We start from the raw sequence: 17,989 nt of genomic DNA on the forward strand, positions 1-17,989 counted from the left end.
AAGGGGTTCCATCCATCTTTAGCAATATCTCTGTAATTCTCTTATCTTAGCAAGGTGTCCCTTAATAATGTTATCATTATCAGAAATGTATATATAACAGTCAGTGTGAATAACCTCACACATCCCACCTTGACCTGCAGTGAGATAATTTAGCGTTACTCTATGTTCTAATACTTCTTTTGTAAGCTGAGCTATTTCTTCATTTAACAAGCCTATATCAGTGGTAGTAAGGTTACTAATCTCATCTACAATTCTAGAGTAATTATTTATTCTTTTCATTGCTTCAATTCCCCATCCTGTCCAAGAAGAGAACCATGACCATGTCACTTTTAGTGAACAGCTCTCTTTTGAACACTAAAGGATATTCTGGACTGTGACCTGGTCACACTGTATCTTTGCGAACAGCCAAAGCAGGTAATAACTTCGCAAATTAACATGTTCCTGTAACGTTAGTATTAAGCCAGGTGTAAGCTTTATCTCCACATATAAAATATAACCCTCTATGTATGGATGGATTTCCTGCTCCAAAAAAACTAGATGCAATAACATGGAATCCCAGGTAACCAATATTTCCACATATCGGGAACTCTGAGCGATAAGGTTCTATTTAGTTCTGGATCTGGGATATAATAGCATAGTTTCCTCCATAAACTGTAATCTTTCCCCCAGTGCACTCTGAATTGCCCAGCTGTGTACATTTAGTGTTAAATGGGCATGTAATGTTTAGACAAATCTGTGGGGTGTCTTATGTGTTGTGAAACCCTCAGAGATACTGATTTGTGTTTGTTGTGGAGACTATGTATGAGCCATTTATTCTGGTCCTGTTTAGATCAGTGAATTTGAGAGGCATTGCTATCATGGGTATCATTTTGGGATTTAAGTGAGAACACACCCAGCAGTTACTAGTGTTGCTATTGGTTGCATACAATTTTAACATTTGGATGAAATTCCAAATACCATACCCTGGTTTCTCACAAACACCAGAAAAAGAAACCTCACTTTTATTTCAAAGGATATCATCACTTCAGGATTTTCTTTCAATGACTGGTGTGAAGTCAGGTGGGCTTTCTTTCCAACTTGACAGCAAAACCTGTTGTCAAAAGCACCAAATGTGGTCCGTTAAACTGATGCGTCACTTGACCACCAACCAATCAGCTGGTTGGCTTCTGTGAACACCTGAAAGAAAATCTGAGTTGGGGATAGAGAGAATTTTTGAGTATAGCCTCAAATAGCAAGGCCTAAACCTAGGCATAAAAAAGTACCATCATACAAAAATGATATAGAAGAAGGAGGGGAGGGGTAAGATCGTGAGGGCAGTTGCTGAGGCTGGTCAAACATATACTCTAACCCACAAAGTTTGTGGTGGACTATCTTGGTATTGATAAACAGAAAAATACTTCTTATGCTGCGTACACACGAGCGGAATTTCGGCCCGCAAAAGACCGATGAGATTTTTTCATCGGAAAATTCGACCATGTGTATGCTCCATCTGTCTTTTGCTGGCCGAATTCCAGCCAGCAAAAAATTGAGAGCATGTTCTTAATTTTTTGGTTGGAAAAAGTTCCTATCCGAAAATGGGATCGTCTCTGGCAATTCCGACTCGCAAAATTCCTACGCATGCTCGGAAACAATTTGACGCATGCTCAGAAGCAATGAACTTTATTTTTTTGGCTCGTTGTAGTGTTGTACGTCACCGCATTCTTGGCGGTCGTAATTTCAGCAAACTTTTGCGTGACCATGTGTATGCAAGGCAAACTTGAGCGGAATCCCGTCGGAAAAGCCATCATATCTTTTTCCGTCGAGAAAAAAATAATTCAATAAACAATATACAAATACTCAAAGGTTTCCCTAAGAGGTATCTGTTGATGGAGTGTTTCTCATAGATGAACCAGTCCTCTACTAGTTTCACGGTATAAATACCGCTTCGTCAGGAGGAGTAATCTATAAGACAAATAATCAAAGAAAACACAAAAACACATAATGGAAAAATATACAAATGCATAATATAAACAGATAGAGTTCAGCAGTAACATTAGAAAGTTGCTTACCCAACAGGTCAATTGCCAAGTACAAGGCCCAGCTGTTCAAAAAACTCCCCCCGCGGCGGACAAGGGGGATTGTGCGGAATTAAGTCTAGATAGAGGTAAGGGTAGATCTATATAAAGAAATGGGTCAGATAGTACCCATACAGGAAATGTATAGTGCACCAGGGGGAAGGGAAAAAGGGGGAGGGGGGAAGGGAGGAATAAATGGGGAAGGGGGGAGAAGGGAAAAAGAGGAGGGGGGAAAAAAGATCCAGTGGGGGGAGGGGAACAAAATAAGGAAGGGGGGTGGGTTTAGGAAAAAGGAAAGGGAGGCCAAGAGAGGGAGCAAGAAAAGCGCAGATGAAAATGGGATGGGATCAAGAGGGGAAAGGAAGGGGAGAAAAAAGGGGGAGGAAAGGAAGGAAAACCAAGGGAAAGGGAAATGGGGAGGGAGAGCGAGGGGGGGAAGCAGAAGGAACGGAAGAGAAAGGAGGGGGGTAGTCCTCCTAGAACACCAGTGGATAATTATACTCCCAGTGTCACGAGGGCCACGTACCTGTGAGACCGAAGTAGTGGGGAGGCCTCCCTTGCACCTCGGGTCCTTGAAGCCCTTTGGAGATGGAGACAAAGACTTGGTGGATATCGGGTGCCACGGGAGCACCGTGAAAGCAAGCTTTAGTCCAAGATCCGAGCCGAGGTCAAGTCCAGTTTGGCAACGAAGTATAAAAGGGTTAATCAGAAGAAGGATGGTCGAGATCCAAGCCGGGGTCGGTTCCAATCTGGCAGCTGTGTACAAAAGGGGCAAAAAAGTAGAATGGTCAAGGTACAAATCCAAGGTCAATGGCAAGCAGCAATCAAGAGTAGTCAAATAGGTTTCCAGGTCAAAAGTTCAGACAGATCACACACTAGCACAGGAACAAGGGGGGACTGAAGATAATCCAGCAATTTGGCAGTGTCTGGGCTGGGCTTATATAGGGAAGTTTGAGGTCACTTCCTGTGCGCCTCCTTGGCATTTTCCCACCTTTTTCCATCAGGTTGAGGTTACCGTATTTATCGGCGTATAACACGCGCCGGCGTATAACACGCACCCCAAGTTTAGGAGGGATTTTTAAGGAAAAAAACTTTTAGGAGGGAAGTTTAAGAAAAAAACTTACATTTAAATGCCCAACAATGCAGCCTTATCAGTGTCCATCTGCAGCCTCATCAGTGTCCATCTGTAGCCTCATCAGTGTCCATCTGTAGCCTTGTCCCTCATTGCAGCCTTGTCTGTGTCCATCTGTAGCATTGTCCCCCATAGCAGCCTTGTCCCCATTGCAGCCTTGTCAGTGTCCATCTGTACCTTGTCCCTGATTACAGCCGTGTCCCTCATTGCAGCCTTGTCAGTGTCCATCTGCCTTGCCCTGGCTTTTAAAAATGGCGCCGCCGTTCTCGGGCGCTCCCGGCCATCCTCGGCGACTCTCTGCCTCTCCTGTCGGCTTTCGGCCATTCTCGGCCGCTTTCGCCCATTCTCGGTGGCTCACGCAGGACTGTGAGAGCCGCCGAGAATGGCCGAAAGCTGCCGAAAATGGCCGAAAGCGGCCGAGAGCTGCCGAGAATGGCCGAAAGCGGGCAAAAGCCACCAAGAGCCGCCAAAAGGCTCACAATCGGCGGGGGATCGGCGTATAACATGCACCCACGATTTTCCCCTGATTTTAAGGGGAAAAAAGTGCGTGTTATATGCCGATAAATACGATACTTCCTGTGTGTCTCTTGGGCGTTTTCCTGCCTTTTTCCATCAAGTCTTCTGCGCAGGTTGGCGCACTGAGGCGTCTTTGGCGCATGCTCAGTTGGCACGAATTTCCTCTTGTGGCAACGCGCCATTGTTGCATGCGTAGTAAGCCCTGGACTCTTACACCCAGCCTATAATTATCCACTGGTGTTCTAGGACGACTACATAATCCAGTCACTACTTCTTGTGATACCCCTACTTTGCATGTGGTCTCGTCGCCTGTACTCTCTTCCCCTGCCTGCAATGCTTTCTTTCCCCCCCCAGGAGTTTTGTCTCTCAACAGGTGGGTTATACCTCCTAATTACTAGATATATATGCACTTCCTTCCCTTCACCGCCCATCCACCTTATCCGTGGCCCCTTCCCCCCTCCTTTCTCTTCCGTTCCTTCCCCCCCTTGCCATCCCTCCCCATTTCCCTTCCCCTTGGTTTTCCTTCCTTTCCTCCCCTCTTCTTTCCCCCTCTTGATCCCACCCAATTTTCCCCTCCCCTGCTGGTTCTCTTTTCCACCCACTTTTTTTCCCCCTCCTCTTTTCCCTTCTCCCTCTTTCCTTCTCCCCACTCCCCTTTTTTTATATATATATATATATATATATATATATATATATATACCCTTACCTCTATCTAGATATATTCCGCACAATCCCTTGTCCGCTGCGGGGAGGAACAGCTGGGCCTTGTACTTGGCAATTGACCTGTTGGGTAAGCAACTTTCTAATGTTACTGCTGAACTCTATCTGTTTATATTATGCATTTATATATTTTTCCATTATGTGTTTTTGTGTTTTATTTGATTTTTTGTCTTAAAGATTACTCCTCCTGACAAAGCGGTGTTTGTACCCTGAAACTAGTAGAAGACTGGTAATCTATGAGAAACACTCCATCAACAGATACCTCTTGGGGAAACCTTTGAGTATTTGTATATTGTTTATTGAAACCATTTTAATGTGAATTATGTATGTCTTTTTTATATGTAATAAATATTTACTTTTCATAAAGTACTGAAGTGCTAATAATAATAACAAATCCTTAAATATGTGGAAAAAAGTGTACAAAAAACATAATTCATCAATAAAGTCCTCTTATAATTTTCAATGTAGTTAATTCTTTGTGATGGTGCTCCAAAATTATCCACAGTGACCATCAAGCTTGTGCTCCCCGTGTGTGATTCTGCTCACCTCAGGGCGTGTGATCGCACAGTTAAGTTTGGTCTAAAATTGCAGTTGAACCACCTCTGGGCTCTATAATAGGGACTCTACAGGATCCTAGGTTGTTCCGTGGTGTTGTCCTCGGTACATATATGAAAAATAACAGTAGATGGTATTTTATTGTCTAAAACAATATTTATTAAAATAAATTTTATCCAGGGTACTCACACTCACTTACAGCGCACCACTCTATCATAGACAAAAGGCTTAAAAAACAACCAGTAAGGTAGTATGTCTGTATAAGTCTTTGCAGCTACTCAGGTGAAAAGTTGAGCTGATTCCTACACCATCCTTTCCCCTCCCCAACGCGTGTCGACACAGGGATATGGCGTATCTTCCTCAGGGGGATTCCTCAGAGAATCCCCCTGAGGAAGACCCGTCATATCCCTGTCAGTACTTTATGAAAAGTATGTATTATGCACTAAATTGATTAATATTTTGTATTGGATATATGATATATTGCACAGTAAGGATTTTGATTTCATCACACAGCACGGCACATTGTTTTGATTTTAGACTACAGTAAGAAGTCTGCAACTATTGTGGAAAACATAGTCCTGTTTTGGGTGGCCATCCAATTAAAATCTTATAGGGGGACAGCTCATGTGGATCTTTAGGGGCAGTTCGTACAGAATATAGGGCTATTGGCAAAGCTTCCACCCATTCTTCCTGTATCTGCTTTCATTTTTGCACAACTCCATTGGGTCTCTTAACTTTACCACTACTTTGTGGACGATAAGGTGTATAGAAAGCTTGCTGTATGTTAGGAACAAAGAACACTGAGGAAAAAAATGGGAGTTCTTTAACCACTTAAGGACCTGAAGATTTTTCCCCCTTACTGACCAGGCCATTTTTTGCGATACAGCACTGCATCGCTTTAACTGACAATTGCGACTCTGTACCCAAACAAAATTGATGTCCTTTTTTTCCCACAAATAGAGCTATAAACAAAAATAGACTGACAATTTTGAAAAAAAAAACAATTTTTTTTCTTTTTTCTATAATAAATATCCAAAAAAAGTAAAAAAAATAATTTCTTCATCAGTTTAGGCCAATATGTATTCTTCTAAATATTTGTGGTAAAAAAAAAAAAAAATCACAATAAGCGTATATTGATTGGTTTGCGCAAAAGTTATCACGTCTACAAAATAGGGGAAAGATTTATGGCATTTTTATTTATTTTTTTACTAGTAATGGCAGTAATCAGCGATTTTTAGTGGGACTGCGACATTACAGCGGACAGATCAGACACTTTTTTGAGACCATTGACATTTATACAGCAATCAGTGCGATAAAAATGCACTGATTACTGTATAAATGTCACCGGCAGGGAAGGAGTTAACACTAGGGGGGCGATCAAGGGGTAAATGTGTTCCCTGGGAGGTGTTTCTAACTGTGGGGGGAGGGGACTGACTGGGAGTAGAGAGAGAGAGAGATCGCTGTTCCTAATCACTAGGAACAGACAATCACTCTGAACTTGCCTGTCAGAACAGGGATCTGTTTGTTTACATTCACAAATCCCCACTCTGGCTCTCTGTGGGTGGACGGCGGACATTGCGGCCGCCAGCCACGCACACTGGTGCTCCCGCCCGCTGTAGCTGTTAAAGGGACCACCGTACAGCTACGGTGATTCATGGGAACAAGCCGACCTGCCGCCGTGTAACCTCTTTCATCACTTCTCCAGTAAAATAGGTTCCTCTCTGACTCTCAATAGTTTCAGAAGGGCCTCAAATAACCGCTATATGAGGTTTTTTGCATGTCTCACTGACTTCCCTGCACTAATCAGAAAGTTCTGTGCTTTCCAAATGGGCCCAAAATCGTGACTCAGCTGATCACAGATCGAGGTAAAGGGCCAATCACAGCGGCCCATTACCACGTGATCAGCTGTGTCCAATGACAGCTGATCACAATGTAAACACAATCTGGTTATCAGATTTTCTTTCCTCATACTGACAGCCTGAGGTGAAAAGAGAGCCGATAACCGGCTTATCTTAAGACATCTACACTGATAATTAGGGCAGTCCCAACAGTGCCCATCAGTGCTGTCAATCTCTGCCCATCAGTGTATCCTCAGCTAACACTGATGAGGATGCACTGATGGACACTAATGAGACTGCAGTGATGGACTCTGATAGGTGTCACTGATAGGCAGAACTGATAGCTAACACTGATATCAGTTCTGCCTATCAGTGACACCTATCAGAGTCCATTAGTGCAGTCTCATTAGTGTCCATCAGTACATCCTCATCAGTGTTAGCTATCAGTTCTGCCTATCAGTGACACCTGTCAGAGTCCATCAGTGCATCCTCATCAGTGTTAGCTATCAGTTCTGCCTATCAGTGACACCTATCAGAGTCCATCAGTGCAGCCTCATTAGTGTCCATCATCGCAGCCTTATCAGTGCACATCAGTGAAGGAAAAAAATTACCGGTTTGCAAAATTTTATAATAAACTATGAATAATGTTTTTTTGGTTTTTTTTCAAAATCTTTGGTCTTTTTTTGTTTGTTTAGCAAAAAATAAAAACTCCCCAGTGGTAATTAAAAACCACCAAAAGGACACTATTTGTATAAAAAAAAAAACAATTGTCATTCAAAGTGTGACAGGGCTGAATGCTGAAAATTGGCCTGGGCAGGAAGGGGGTGAAAGTGCCCGGTAGGGAAGGGGTTAAAGTAACACAACGATTGATTGTTAAATGCGATGGAGTAAAAAGATCAGAGTGGTACTTATCACATCTCTTGGCAGACACACGTCTGGTAATTACATAATTGACGATTTCCTGCACTGCATGCGGCACATACGGGATCAGAGCAGAATCTAGTACAATCTCACAATGATGTCAGTTCCCCCCCAGCATCAGTTAGTGTCAGATTGTCCGCCACACCCTCCCAGTCCTGCTATAAGTCGCTGATCACCGCCATTACTAGGATAATAAAATAAATTAAAATTCCAATATATCCCATAGATTGTAGACGTCATAACTTTCACACACACCAATCAATTTACACCTACTGGGATTATTTTTTTCAACCAAAGACATGGAGCAGAATACATTTTGGCCAAAATTAATGAAGAAATTAGATTTTTACATTTTTCTGTTGGATGTTTTATAGCGGAAAGTAAAAATTTAGTTGTTTTTTTTTTTCAAAATTTCCAGTCTTTCTTTCTTCATATAATAACAATTAAAAAAACCCCAGCTGTGATCAAATACCACCAAAAGAAAGGTCTATTTGTGTGGAAAAAATGATATAAATGTCGTTTTTGTAGAGTGTCGCATGACCGCGCAAGTGTCAGTTAAAGTAGCGCAGTGCTGAATAGCAAAACATGTCTTGGTCATGTAATCTTCCGGAGCTGAATTGGGTAAAGAATATGTAAAGCCAACATTCCCGCTTCCTGATATGTGGCTGCTGTACCATGTACTGGTATGAAGAGGTCTCCTGTTCTCTTTGTATTGCTTCCTTTGTGTGAAATCTCTGGTGATCCTGCCAGTCCTTCTGCTTTCCTATTAAAAACTGACCACACTAGGCCTGAGAGCAGAGTGTGGTCAGTTCTCTATCTGTGCTGGGAACTCAGCCTGCTCTCCTCCAATGATTAGGCTTGTGCTGACATGCCTCTTCCCCCTGCACAGCCATTCACTGGGAAGACCAGTGTGCTGCTGTTTCTCCTCCTCCTCCAGCTCTTATGCAGCTGAGAACAAAGGGAATGTGATCACAAAACAATGGGGAAAAAAGTTCTTATATTGTTTTTTTTTTATATCTATACACAAATCTTTTGCCTTTCATTTCTATTTCAACCAGTTGCCTACCAAACACCGTCACCCCCCTTCCTGCCCAGGCCAATTTTCAGCGCTCTCACACTTTGAATGACAATTGCGCGGTCATGTAACGCTGTACCCAAATTCAATTTGTATATATATATATATATATATATATATATATATATATATATATATATTTATATATATATATATATATATTTTTTTTTTAGAGAGAGCTAGAGCTTTCTTTTGGTGGTATTTAATCACCACTGGGTTTTTTATTTTTATTTTTGCTAAACGAGCGAAAAAAGACCGAACATTTGGGGGGAAAAAAGTTTTTCTTAGTTTGTTATAAAAGGTAGTAAATAAGTAAATTTTTCTCCTTCACTGGTGTGCACTGGTAGGCGGCACTGATGGGCAATGATAATGACAGCACAGCAAGTTGACACTAATGGGCACCGACAGGCAGCACTGATGGGCACTGTTGGGGCTGCACTGATGATCAGTGCCCTGATTGTCAGTGCAGATGTCCCCGACTGAGGAATGCCGCTAACTGGCATTTCCTGTTTACACTGTGATTGGACACAGCTGATCACATGGTAAAGAGCCTACATCATAGACTTTTTACCGAGATCGGGGATGCGTTGTGTCCCAGGGACACGGCACACCACTGATCACCAAGTTGCGCACCCCCGCGGGCGACGTTCTCCCAGAACGAGAGTGCTCCCGCCTGTCCGTCATTTCACTATATGGCAGGGGGGACAGTTAAACCGAATGTGTTGTTTTACAAGGTGAGGGCTTACATATACTTTACCTTATATCCTTCAGTGTGCACTGTAATCATAAATGTATGAGTATGATCTCAGGTATTAGTATGAAACCATGTCTGACAGAGGAAACTAAGGGGTCTACTCATAGAAAATTCATTCCACCCTTACAAATTATAACCATAATTTTAATTGGTTGTTCACCCAATTTTTATGTTCACATAATCCGTTTTGTTTCCTAATACAGTGCCCCCCGTCTGTGTTTTATTAAAAAAATTCCTCCTTTACCGTATCTCACAGCGGCTCCCAGCGATCACGTGACCGGCCGTGTCTCCTCTCTGACAGAAGCAGAGGGCGGGGCCAAGATCCCCCCGCTGATGTCAGCGGGACGCAAGGAGGAAAGAGAGAGGAGACACGGCCGGTCACATGATCGCCGAGAGATATGGTAAAGGAGATATGTTTTAAAAATAAAACACAGAGACGGGGGCACCGTATTAGGAGACAAAACAGATAGTATACAAATATATTGATTATTCCTGCAGCAGGAGGGGCATGGGGTGGCACTGTCACTAGGTGACACGCAGATGGCGGGGGAGGACAGAGGAGACAGACACAGGAGAGCAGGCTGCAGATGATGGAGGCATGTAAACTGACTATGGTGTCAGGGCTCAGAAGCCATGATTACCGCAGTCAGTTTACATAGGGGAAGGGAGAAACTGGCAGGATCAGCCAGGTTTTTTAGGTGTTACAGGGGTCCAAATTACACAGCACAAGCACTGTGCTGTAAAAAATGCTTCAACCATTGTGCCGATATAGGTCGGCGCAATGGCAGCGGTGGGCAAATGGGCGTACCTGTATGTCCCTTTTAAATGGCGGGGCTAGCAGGGGCATGCGCCGCGTACAGTTTGTCTGTGCCCGCGGGACCCGATGTCCGCCGGTCTCATGCCGATCATGTCAAGGAGGCGCATAACGGGGAAAAGCCTATGTAAACAAGGCATTTCCCCGTTCTGCCTTGTGACATGACAGAGATTACTGCTCCCTATCATCGGGGGCAGTGATCGCTGTCATGTGAGTAGTAGCCCCTCCCTCCCACAGTTAGAATCACTCCCTAGGAGACACTTAACCCCTTCATCGCCCCATAGTGGTTAACCCCTTCCCTGCCAGTGTCATTTACACAGTAATCAGTGCATTTTTATAGCACTGATCGCTGTATAAATGACAATGGTCCCAAAATAGTGTCAAAAGTGTCCGATGTGTCGCAGTCCTGATAAAAATCGCAGATCGCCACCATTACTAATAAAAAAAAAATGAATAATAAAAATGCCATAAAACTATCCCCTATTTTGTAGACGATATAACTTTCGTGCAAAGCAATCAATAAACGCTTATTGCAATTTTTTTTACAAAAAATATGTAGAAGAATACGTATCGGCCTAAACTGAGGAAACTTTTTTTTTTTTATATATATATTTTTGGGGGATATTTATTATAGCAAAACGTAAAAAATATTGCTTTTTTTTCAAAATGGTCACTTTTTTTGTTTATAGCGCAAAAAATAAAAACCGCAGAGGTGATCAAATACCACCAAAAGTAAGCTCTATTTGTGGGGAAAAAAGCACGTCAATTTTGTTTGGGTGCAACGTCGCATAACCGCGCAATTGTCAGTTAAAGCAACACAGGGCTGAATCGCAAAAAGTGCTCTGGTCAGGAAGGAGGTAAAATCTTCCGGGGCTGAAGCGGTTAAAGTAGCAGGAGCCATATATTTTTTTTTTTTTGGGTTGACAAATATTTTAATACAGTGACTTCCTATGATCATCAGCTCCATCTAGTGGCCATAAAACAGTATTTTTCATGAAATACCTCAATCAGTAAAAATAGCACAATACCGCATTATGGCCACCAGATAGAGCTAAGGAAATCACTGTATGAGATAAAATACATCCAATACTCCTCACAGCTGGGTGAATCTGGTCACATTCATTCAACTATTTATTTACTTTTTAAATAGACTCGATCTGTTTTTACACCACAAAATGTACTCAGGCAATGAAAGGTAATGACATTTTTGTTTCTACTGCTATCAATGGCCAACACGGTACAACACTTCATCCATGTCTTTGGTGATCTCTGATCTCCTTATGAACTGTTTCTTACATGATGAAGATCAGCCATGGAGTATATCTGAGGTGTATATCAGGGTGTGCTTCTTCCCCACATGAGAGCTGTGATGTCCAGCAACATTCATATAGAAGACATTTCCCGCACTCAAGGGACTAATACACCTCAAGGGTTGTGTGGGATCCCTGATGTACAGGAAGACAGGACTTCAGTGAGGAACAATTCCCTCACTCAGGACAGGAAAGTGGCTTCTCCCTCGTGTGAGATCTCTGATGTCTGGAAAGACTGGACTTCAGTGAAAAACATTTCCCGCACTCAGGACAGGAATACGGCTTCTCCCCCGTGTGAGATCTCTGATGTCTGCAAAGATTGGATTTATTTGAAAAACTTTTCCCGCACTCAATACAGGAAATCCTCCTATGTATTGCAAAGATGGCACCGTCCCTCACAGTCTGAGGTTCCTCATAGTTCCTCACAGTCTGATACCACCTCATCAGTGAAGCATGGTGGTGGTAGTGTCATGGCGTGGACATGTATGGCTGCCAATGGAACTGGTTATCTTGTATTTATTGATGATGTGACTGCTGACAAAAGCAACAGGATGAATTCTGAAGTGTTTCGGGAAATATTATCTGCTCATATTCAGCAAAATGCTTCAGAACTCATTGGACGGCTCTTCACAGTGCAGATGGACAATGACCCGAAGCATACTGCGAAAGCAACCAAAGAGTTTTTTAAGGGAAAGAAGTGGAATGTTATGCAATAGCCAAGTCAATCACCTGACCTGAATCCGATTGAGCATGCTGAAGACAAAACTGAAGGGAAAATGCCCCAAGAACAAGCAGGAACTGAAGACATTTGCAGTAGAGGCCTGGCAGAGCATCACCAGGGATGAAACCCAACGTCCGGTGATGTCTTTGCATTCCAGACTTCAGGTTGTAATTGACTGCAAAGGATTTGCAACCAAGTATTAAAAAGTGAAAGTTTGATGGATGATTGTTAATCTGTCCCATTACTTTTGGTCCCTTAAAAAGTGGGAGGCACATATACAAACTGTTGTAATTCCTACACCTTTCACCTGATTTGGATGTAAATACCCTCAGATTAAAGTTGAAAGTCTGCAGTTAAAACACATCTTGTTTGTTTCATTTCAAATCCATTGTGGTGGTGTATAGAGCCAAAAAGATTAGAATTGTGTCGTTGTCCCAATATTTATGGACCTGACTGTATCTTGAAAAACTGGCCTGTTAGTGGGCCCTGAGGACAGGGTTGATGACCACTGCTCTAGTGTGTCTGCTTTCAGAAAATATATCATATTTTGGGGGTTTTATATAGTTTCCAGGCCTAAAATGATTTTTTAACTCCTTCCCGCCCGGCCTACAGCAGAATGACGGCCAGGCAGGGGTTCCATTATCCTGAATGGATGCCATACAATGTTCCAGAAGAATAAGCCGCTTGGAGATTGGTGGTGTGGTGTAGAGGAGAGCCAATCAGCGGCTCTCCTGATAGGGGGATCTGCACTGATATTCAGCATCGATTATCAGTTCAGGCCCATTAGCGATGATCGCCAGTGATGCCCAGCAGTGCCCACCAGAGATGCTTGTTAGTACCTCCTCATCAGTGCTGCCCATCAGTCTTGCATATTAGTGCCTCCTCATCAGGGCCCATCAGTGAAGGAGAAAACGTAGTTATTTACATAATTTTATAACAGAAACAACAAAAAAATGTTTTTTTAAAAATTTTCAGTTTATTTTTTATCTGTAGCACAAAGAATAAAAACCCCAGTGGTGATCAAATACCACCAAAAGAAAACTCTATTTGTGGGAAAAAAAGATAAAAATGTCATATGGGTACAGTGTTGCATGACTGCGCAATTGTCATTCAAAGTGTGAGAGTGCTGAAAGATGAAAATTGGACTGGGCAGGAAGGGGGTGAAAGTGTCCGGCATTGAAGGGATTAAATATGTGGGCACAGAAAATGCAAAAACAGCTCTGGAAGTGAAAGGGTTAAAGGATCAATTCCCCTTTAGGAAGATGTTACATGTTACATGTTCCTGCAGCGGCTCAGCGATCCGAGCTCTCTGTGTGACAGCAGTGTGGGGAGAAGTTCCCCCTACCGGCTGTCACTTTATGAAAAGAGCGCGGCCGTGCCATTCATTCACAGAGTTCTGTCCTTTGCCGATGTCGGCTTGTAGTTTTCAATGAACTCCCACACCACTGCTGAGCTCTCTGGTGGATGAGGAACAAGGAGATTGTCATAAGGGACAAGGAGATTGGGACCCCGATTTAGTCCCTCGGACAAGTAGTTTTTTCACAAAATGTCCACACCCCTGGAACTGTTTCTTACATGATGAAGTTCAGCCATGGAGTATATCTGAGGTGTATATCAGGGTGTGCTTCTTCCCCACATGAGAGCTGTGATGTCCAGCAACATTCATATAGAAGGCATTTCCCACACTCAAAGGCACTAATACACCTCGAGGGTTGTGTGGGATCCCCGATGTACAGGAAGACAGGACTTCAGTGAGGAGCAATTCCCTCACTCAGGACAGGAAAGTGGCTTCTCCCCCGTGTGAGATCTCTGATGCCTGGAAAGATTGGATATCTGTGAAAAACTTTTCCCGCACTCAGGACAGGAATACGGCTTCTCCCCCGTGTGAGATCTCTGATGTTTGTAAAGATAGGACTTATCTGAAAAACATTTCCCGCACTCAGGACAGGAATACGGCTTCTCCCCGGTGTGAGATCTCTGATGTGTGTAAAGATTGGACTTTTCTGAAAAACATTTCCCACACTCAGGACAGGAATGCGGCTTCTCCCCTGTGTGAGATCTCTGATGTGTGTAAAGATTGGACTTCATTGAAAAACATTTCCCGCACTCAAGACAGGAATACGGCTTCTCCCCCGTGTGAGATTTCTGATGTGTGTAAAGAATGGACTTCCGTGAAAAACATTTTCCGCACTCAGGACAGGAATACGGCTTCTCCCCTGTGTGAGATCTCTGATGTGTGTAAAGACTGGATTTCTGTGAAAAACATTTCCCGCACTCAGGACAGGAATACGGATTCTGCCCCGTGTGAGATCTCTGATGTGTTTCAAGATTGGACTTCTGTGAAAAACATTTCCCGCACTCAGGACAAGAATATGGCATCTGCCCCGTGTGAGATCTCTGATGTGTGTAAAGACTGGACTTCTGTGAAAAACACTTCCCGCACTCAGTACAAGAATACGGCTTCTCCCCCGTGTGAGATCTCTGATGTGTGTAAAGATAGGACTTCAATGAAAAACATTTCCCGCACTCAGCACAGCAATATGGCTTCTCCCCCGTGTGCAATCTCTGATGTGTGTAAAGACTGGACTTCTGTGAAAAACATTTCCTGCACTCAGGACAGGAATACGGCTTCTCCCCTGTGTGAGATCTTTTATGCACATTAAGTTCAGATTTAAAACGGAAACACTTCCCACACTCAGTACAGGAAAAGCTCTTCTCTGTTGGAAGGACGGCACCATCCCTCACAGTCTGAGGTTCCTCAGGATAAGAGGAATACGATGGTCCATCTACACTGTGTGGTGCCGGATGGACATTTGAGGTAGTCGGGTTTTCTCCTGGACTATACTGTGTGATGTCCTCATCTTCTACTTTACAGTCTGGAGACAAAGTTAGACAATCCTCTGAGGTTTTCCTCATCTCCCGTCCATCTACTAAAATAGAAATAAAAAGATTATTACTAGACATGAGCAGATTGGTTCCCCTAAACCAGGACTCCGCCCACATCAGGCAGCTTTGTCTCTGAGGATCTTACAATTCCCCCCTCAAGGTAACTAGTAAATGGGTCCTCTGATCTCCTACCAGTTCATTTCTTTATTCATGGACCTTAGTCAGAGAGTGAGGAAACAACAAGAACTGTCTTTTATAGAAGTGACAGTGATGAGGGGATTATAGGACGAGTGTCCACACCCCCTCTATCACTCATTGCCATCTTCCCAACACAAGAAGTCCTGCACTTCCTTATTTAGTCCATGATTTAGTCATGAATAACAGCGGGGCTGATTCCCACCAGAGGTCAGAGAGTGAGGATGGGGGGAGAAGAACCAAGATGAAGACTGGACTGATCCTGAAGACCACCATCATTGGGTTATTGACTCCTCCCTCATTATCACTTTCTGTTTAAAGTGTAAGTAAACCCTCCTGTTGTTTTCAGCCAAGGAAGCTGCCATCTTGGCCTCTGTTTAATCTACAACTGCCATGATGCTGCACATGTGATCAATTATGACATCAGCCATTGGATGGTTTGACAGTTTGGTTGAGAGCACAACCAATGGGAGTGCTGCATTTCCGGCACGTGCCGGATATTAAACTGTTTTATGGCTGGGTTTACTACCGCTTTAAAGGTCCCAAAGTTTGAGGATGTTATCACATTATTATCAACATGTAAGAATCTGTGCTCCAATCAAATCATCAGATATAAAATGTCCAGCTGGTAGGAAATGGGTGTAAAAAAATGAATACATATTATGTGACCTGTCACTACCTTCATGTATCAATGGCATGCTTCCATCCCTGGTTATATTAAGAAAAATTGGAGAGCGGAGATGGGACTTTAAATGAAGCATGTCATTGTAGGTGGAAATGTATATTAATTTGGATTTAATTTGATGTCATTAACCCGTCTGGGTTGTCCATGATTGTTTTAGGCATACACTATTAGACTGTGGGACTGGATACCTATTAGTCTCACTTCCGGGGTTGCGATGCACTTAGTCCCTTCCCTGCCTTCCATCACAATCCCGCAATGGAGGTGGGGTTTGGCCTCAGCGCATCGGTGTCATGTTAAAACAAGCCCCGCTAGCGGCGCCATTTTGACACCGCGAGGCGGAAGCTTGGTTTGTTTTTCTCTATGAAAACACCACAGCGGAGGTGGTCGGGCACCCACTGGGGTTTAGATTACCTCAGGTGGTAGAGGTGTTTCTCTCACCTTTCATTTGCTGCATGACGCTGGCAGGGATCTGCCCTGGTCCGGGGGTACTTTAGCTCGGACCGAGTGGCAGTTCATTCCTTCACGGTGTTCAACAGGGAAAGGTTCACCTGCAGCAGTCTCCATTCCTCACTTGGGTAACTGATATATTCCCCTCTTCCTCACTCACATTCCACGCACACACCCTTCATCTTTTTGCACACCCCACTCTGGGTCTGCTTTGACCCCCCCTTTTTTTAATTTTAAGTTTAATTTCAATTCTGACAAACATACACCCCAACTACATACACTTTGCCCACTCTTCATCCAACACACACAATCCCCTTCTGTCTGACATCCTCACTTTTTTGACCTCATAATTTATTTTTTATTTACATCCCAATTTTTGTTTAAATGTTTCTCACAGATTTTGGCCCGTTATACACTTGCCAGGGGGGTATAATGTCTGGTTTGGTCCTTGGCTATCGTTTCCCCTGACCCTTTCTCCAATTTTTCGGCGGGGTAGATGTTACCATGCTTCAACCCCGGATGAGACAGTTTGTTCCAGACCACCAAAAATCCCAGTGCTGGAGTTTTCCCCAAATTTATGGGCTAATTTGTCCCTTTTTAAACAAGTAGTTTTTCTAAAAAAAAATCTTCTATTCTGTAGGTTTCAGATTTGTAATATTCTTCCCTTTATTGACTTTTTAGTAAAATAAGTGCATCCCACCCCTGATGACTGGCAGAAAGGCAAGAAACGCGTTGGGTTATTAACTAAGGGTGCCGAGCTAAGCCTATTCTTATCTTAAAATTCAATTAATGTTATTACTCTGTTTTTGTATTTATATCATGTGATTTATGTAATTTTAGATCGTCATATTGTTTTGCAAGAATTGCATCAATGTATGTGCCTTGATTTGTCTGCATAAAATTGTGATTGTTAATACAAATATTTAATCTTTTATGATTGTTATTGATGCCTGTATTCTATTTATTCTAATAGTGTATGCCTAAAACAATCACGGATTAATGACATCAAATTAAATCCAAATTAATATAATTTATATACATTTCCACCTATAATGACATGCTTCATTTAAAGTCCCATCTCTGCTCTCCAATTTTTCAGAATACATATTATGTTTATATATAACAGTGGGTAGAGGGGAGAGAGCAGAAGTCAGGACTATGTAATGTACAACATATTGTATAAGATACAACAGATAGGACTATATAGTATTAGAATGCTGTAATGTACAACATAGAGTATATAGTGCAGAGGTCAGGAGTATGTAATGTACAACATATTGTATAAGATACAACAGATAGGACTATATAGTATCAGAATTATGTGATGTACAACATATAATGCAGGGGTCAGGAGTATGTAATGTAC

The 17,989-nt window shown here is 42.8% G+C and overlaps 4 protein-coding genes across 4 annotated transcripts in view; 1 reads left to right on the top strand and 3 right to left on the bottom strand.

Annotated features, from left to right (window-relative positions):
• LOC141121849 (uncharacterized) overlaps window positions 1–17,989 on the bottom strand; it is a 380,396-nt gene that overhangs the window by 261,474 nt on the left and 100,933 nt on the right. The window lies entirely within an intron of this gene.
• The window catches only part of LOC141121834 (uncharacterized), a 315,649-nt gene that overhangs the window by 36,533 nt on the left and 261,127 nt on the right, over window positions 1–17,989 (top strand). The gene's annotated exons all lie outside the window — the stretch shown is intronic.
• Window positions 10,819–12,582, bottom strand: LOC141121901 (histone-lysine N-methyltransferase PRDM9-like). The gene has a single exon (XM_073611657.1). It carries the CDS (start codon window positions 12,131–12,133, stop codon window positions 11,867–11,869), a length of 267 nt encoding a protein of 88 aa, XP_073467758.1. The 5' UTR covers window positions 12,134–12,582; the 3' UTR covers window positions 10,819–11,866.
• The window catches only part of LOC141121823 (uncharacterized), a 49,173-nt gene continuing 44,550 nt past the window's right edge, over window positions 13,367–17,989 (bottom strand). The window contains exon 17 of the mRNA XM_073611539.1: window positions 13,367–15,340. Coding sequence (XP_073467640.1) covers window positions 14,178–15,340 — 1,163 coding nt within the window. The 3' untranslated portion in view covers window positions 13,367–14,177. The remainder of the gene's footprint in view (window positions 15,341–17,989) is intronic.

The sequence above is a fragment of the Aquarana catesbeiana genome, unplaced genomic scaffold (assembly GCF_042186555.1).
Source record: "Aquarana catesbeiana isolate 2022-GZ unplaced genomic scaffold, ASM4218655v1 unanchor233, whole genome shotgun sequence".
NCBI classification, from domain to species: domain Eukaryota; kingdom Metazoa; phylum Chordata; class Amphibia; order Anura; family Ranidae; genus Aquarana; species Aquarana catesbeiana.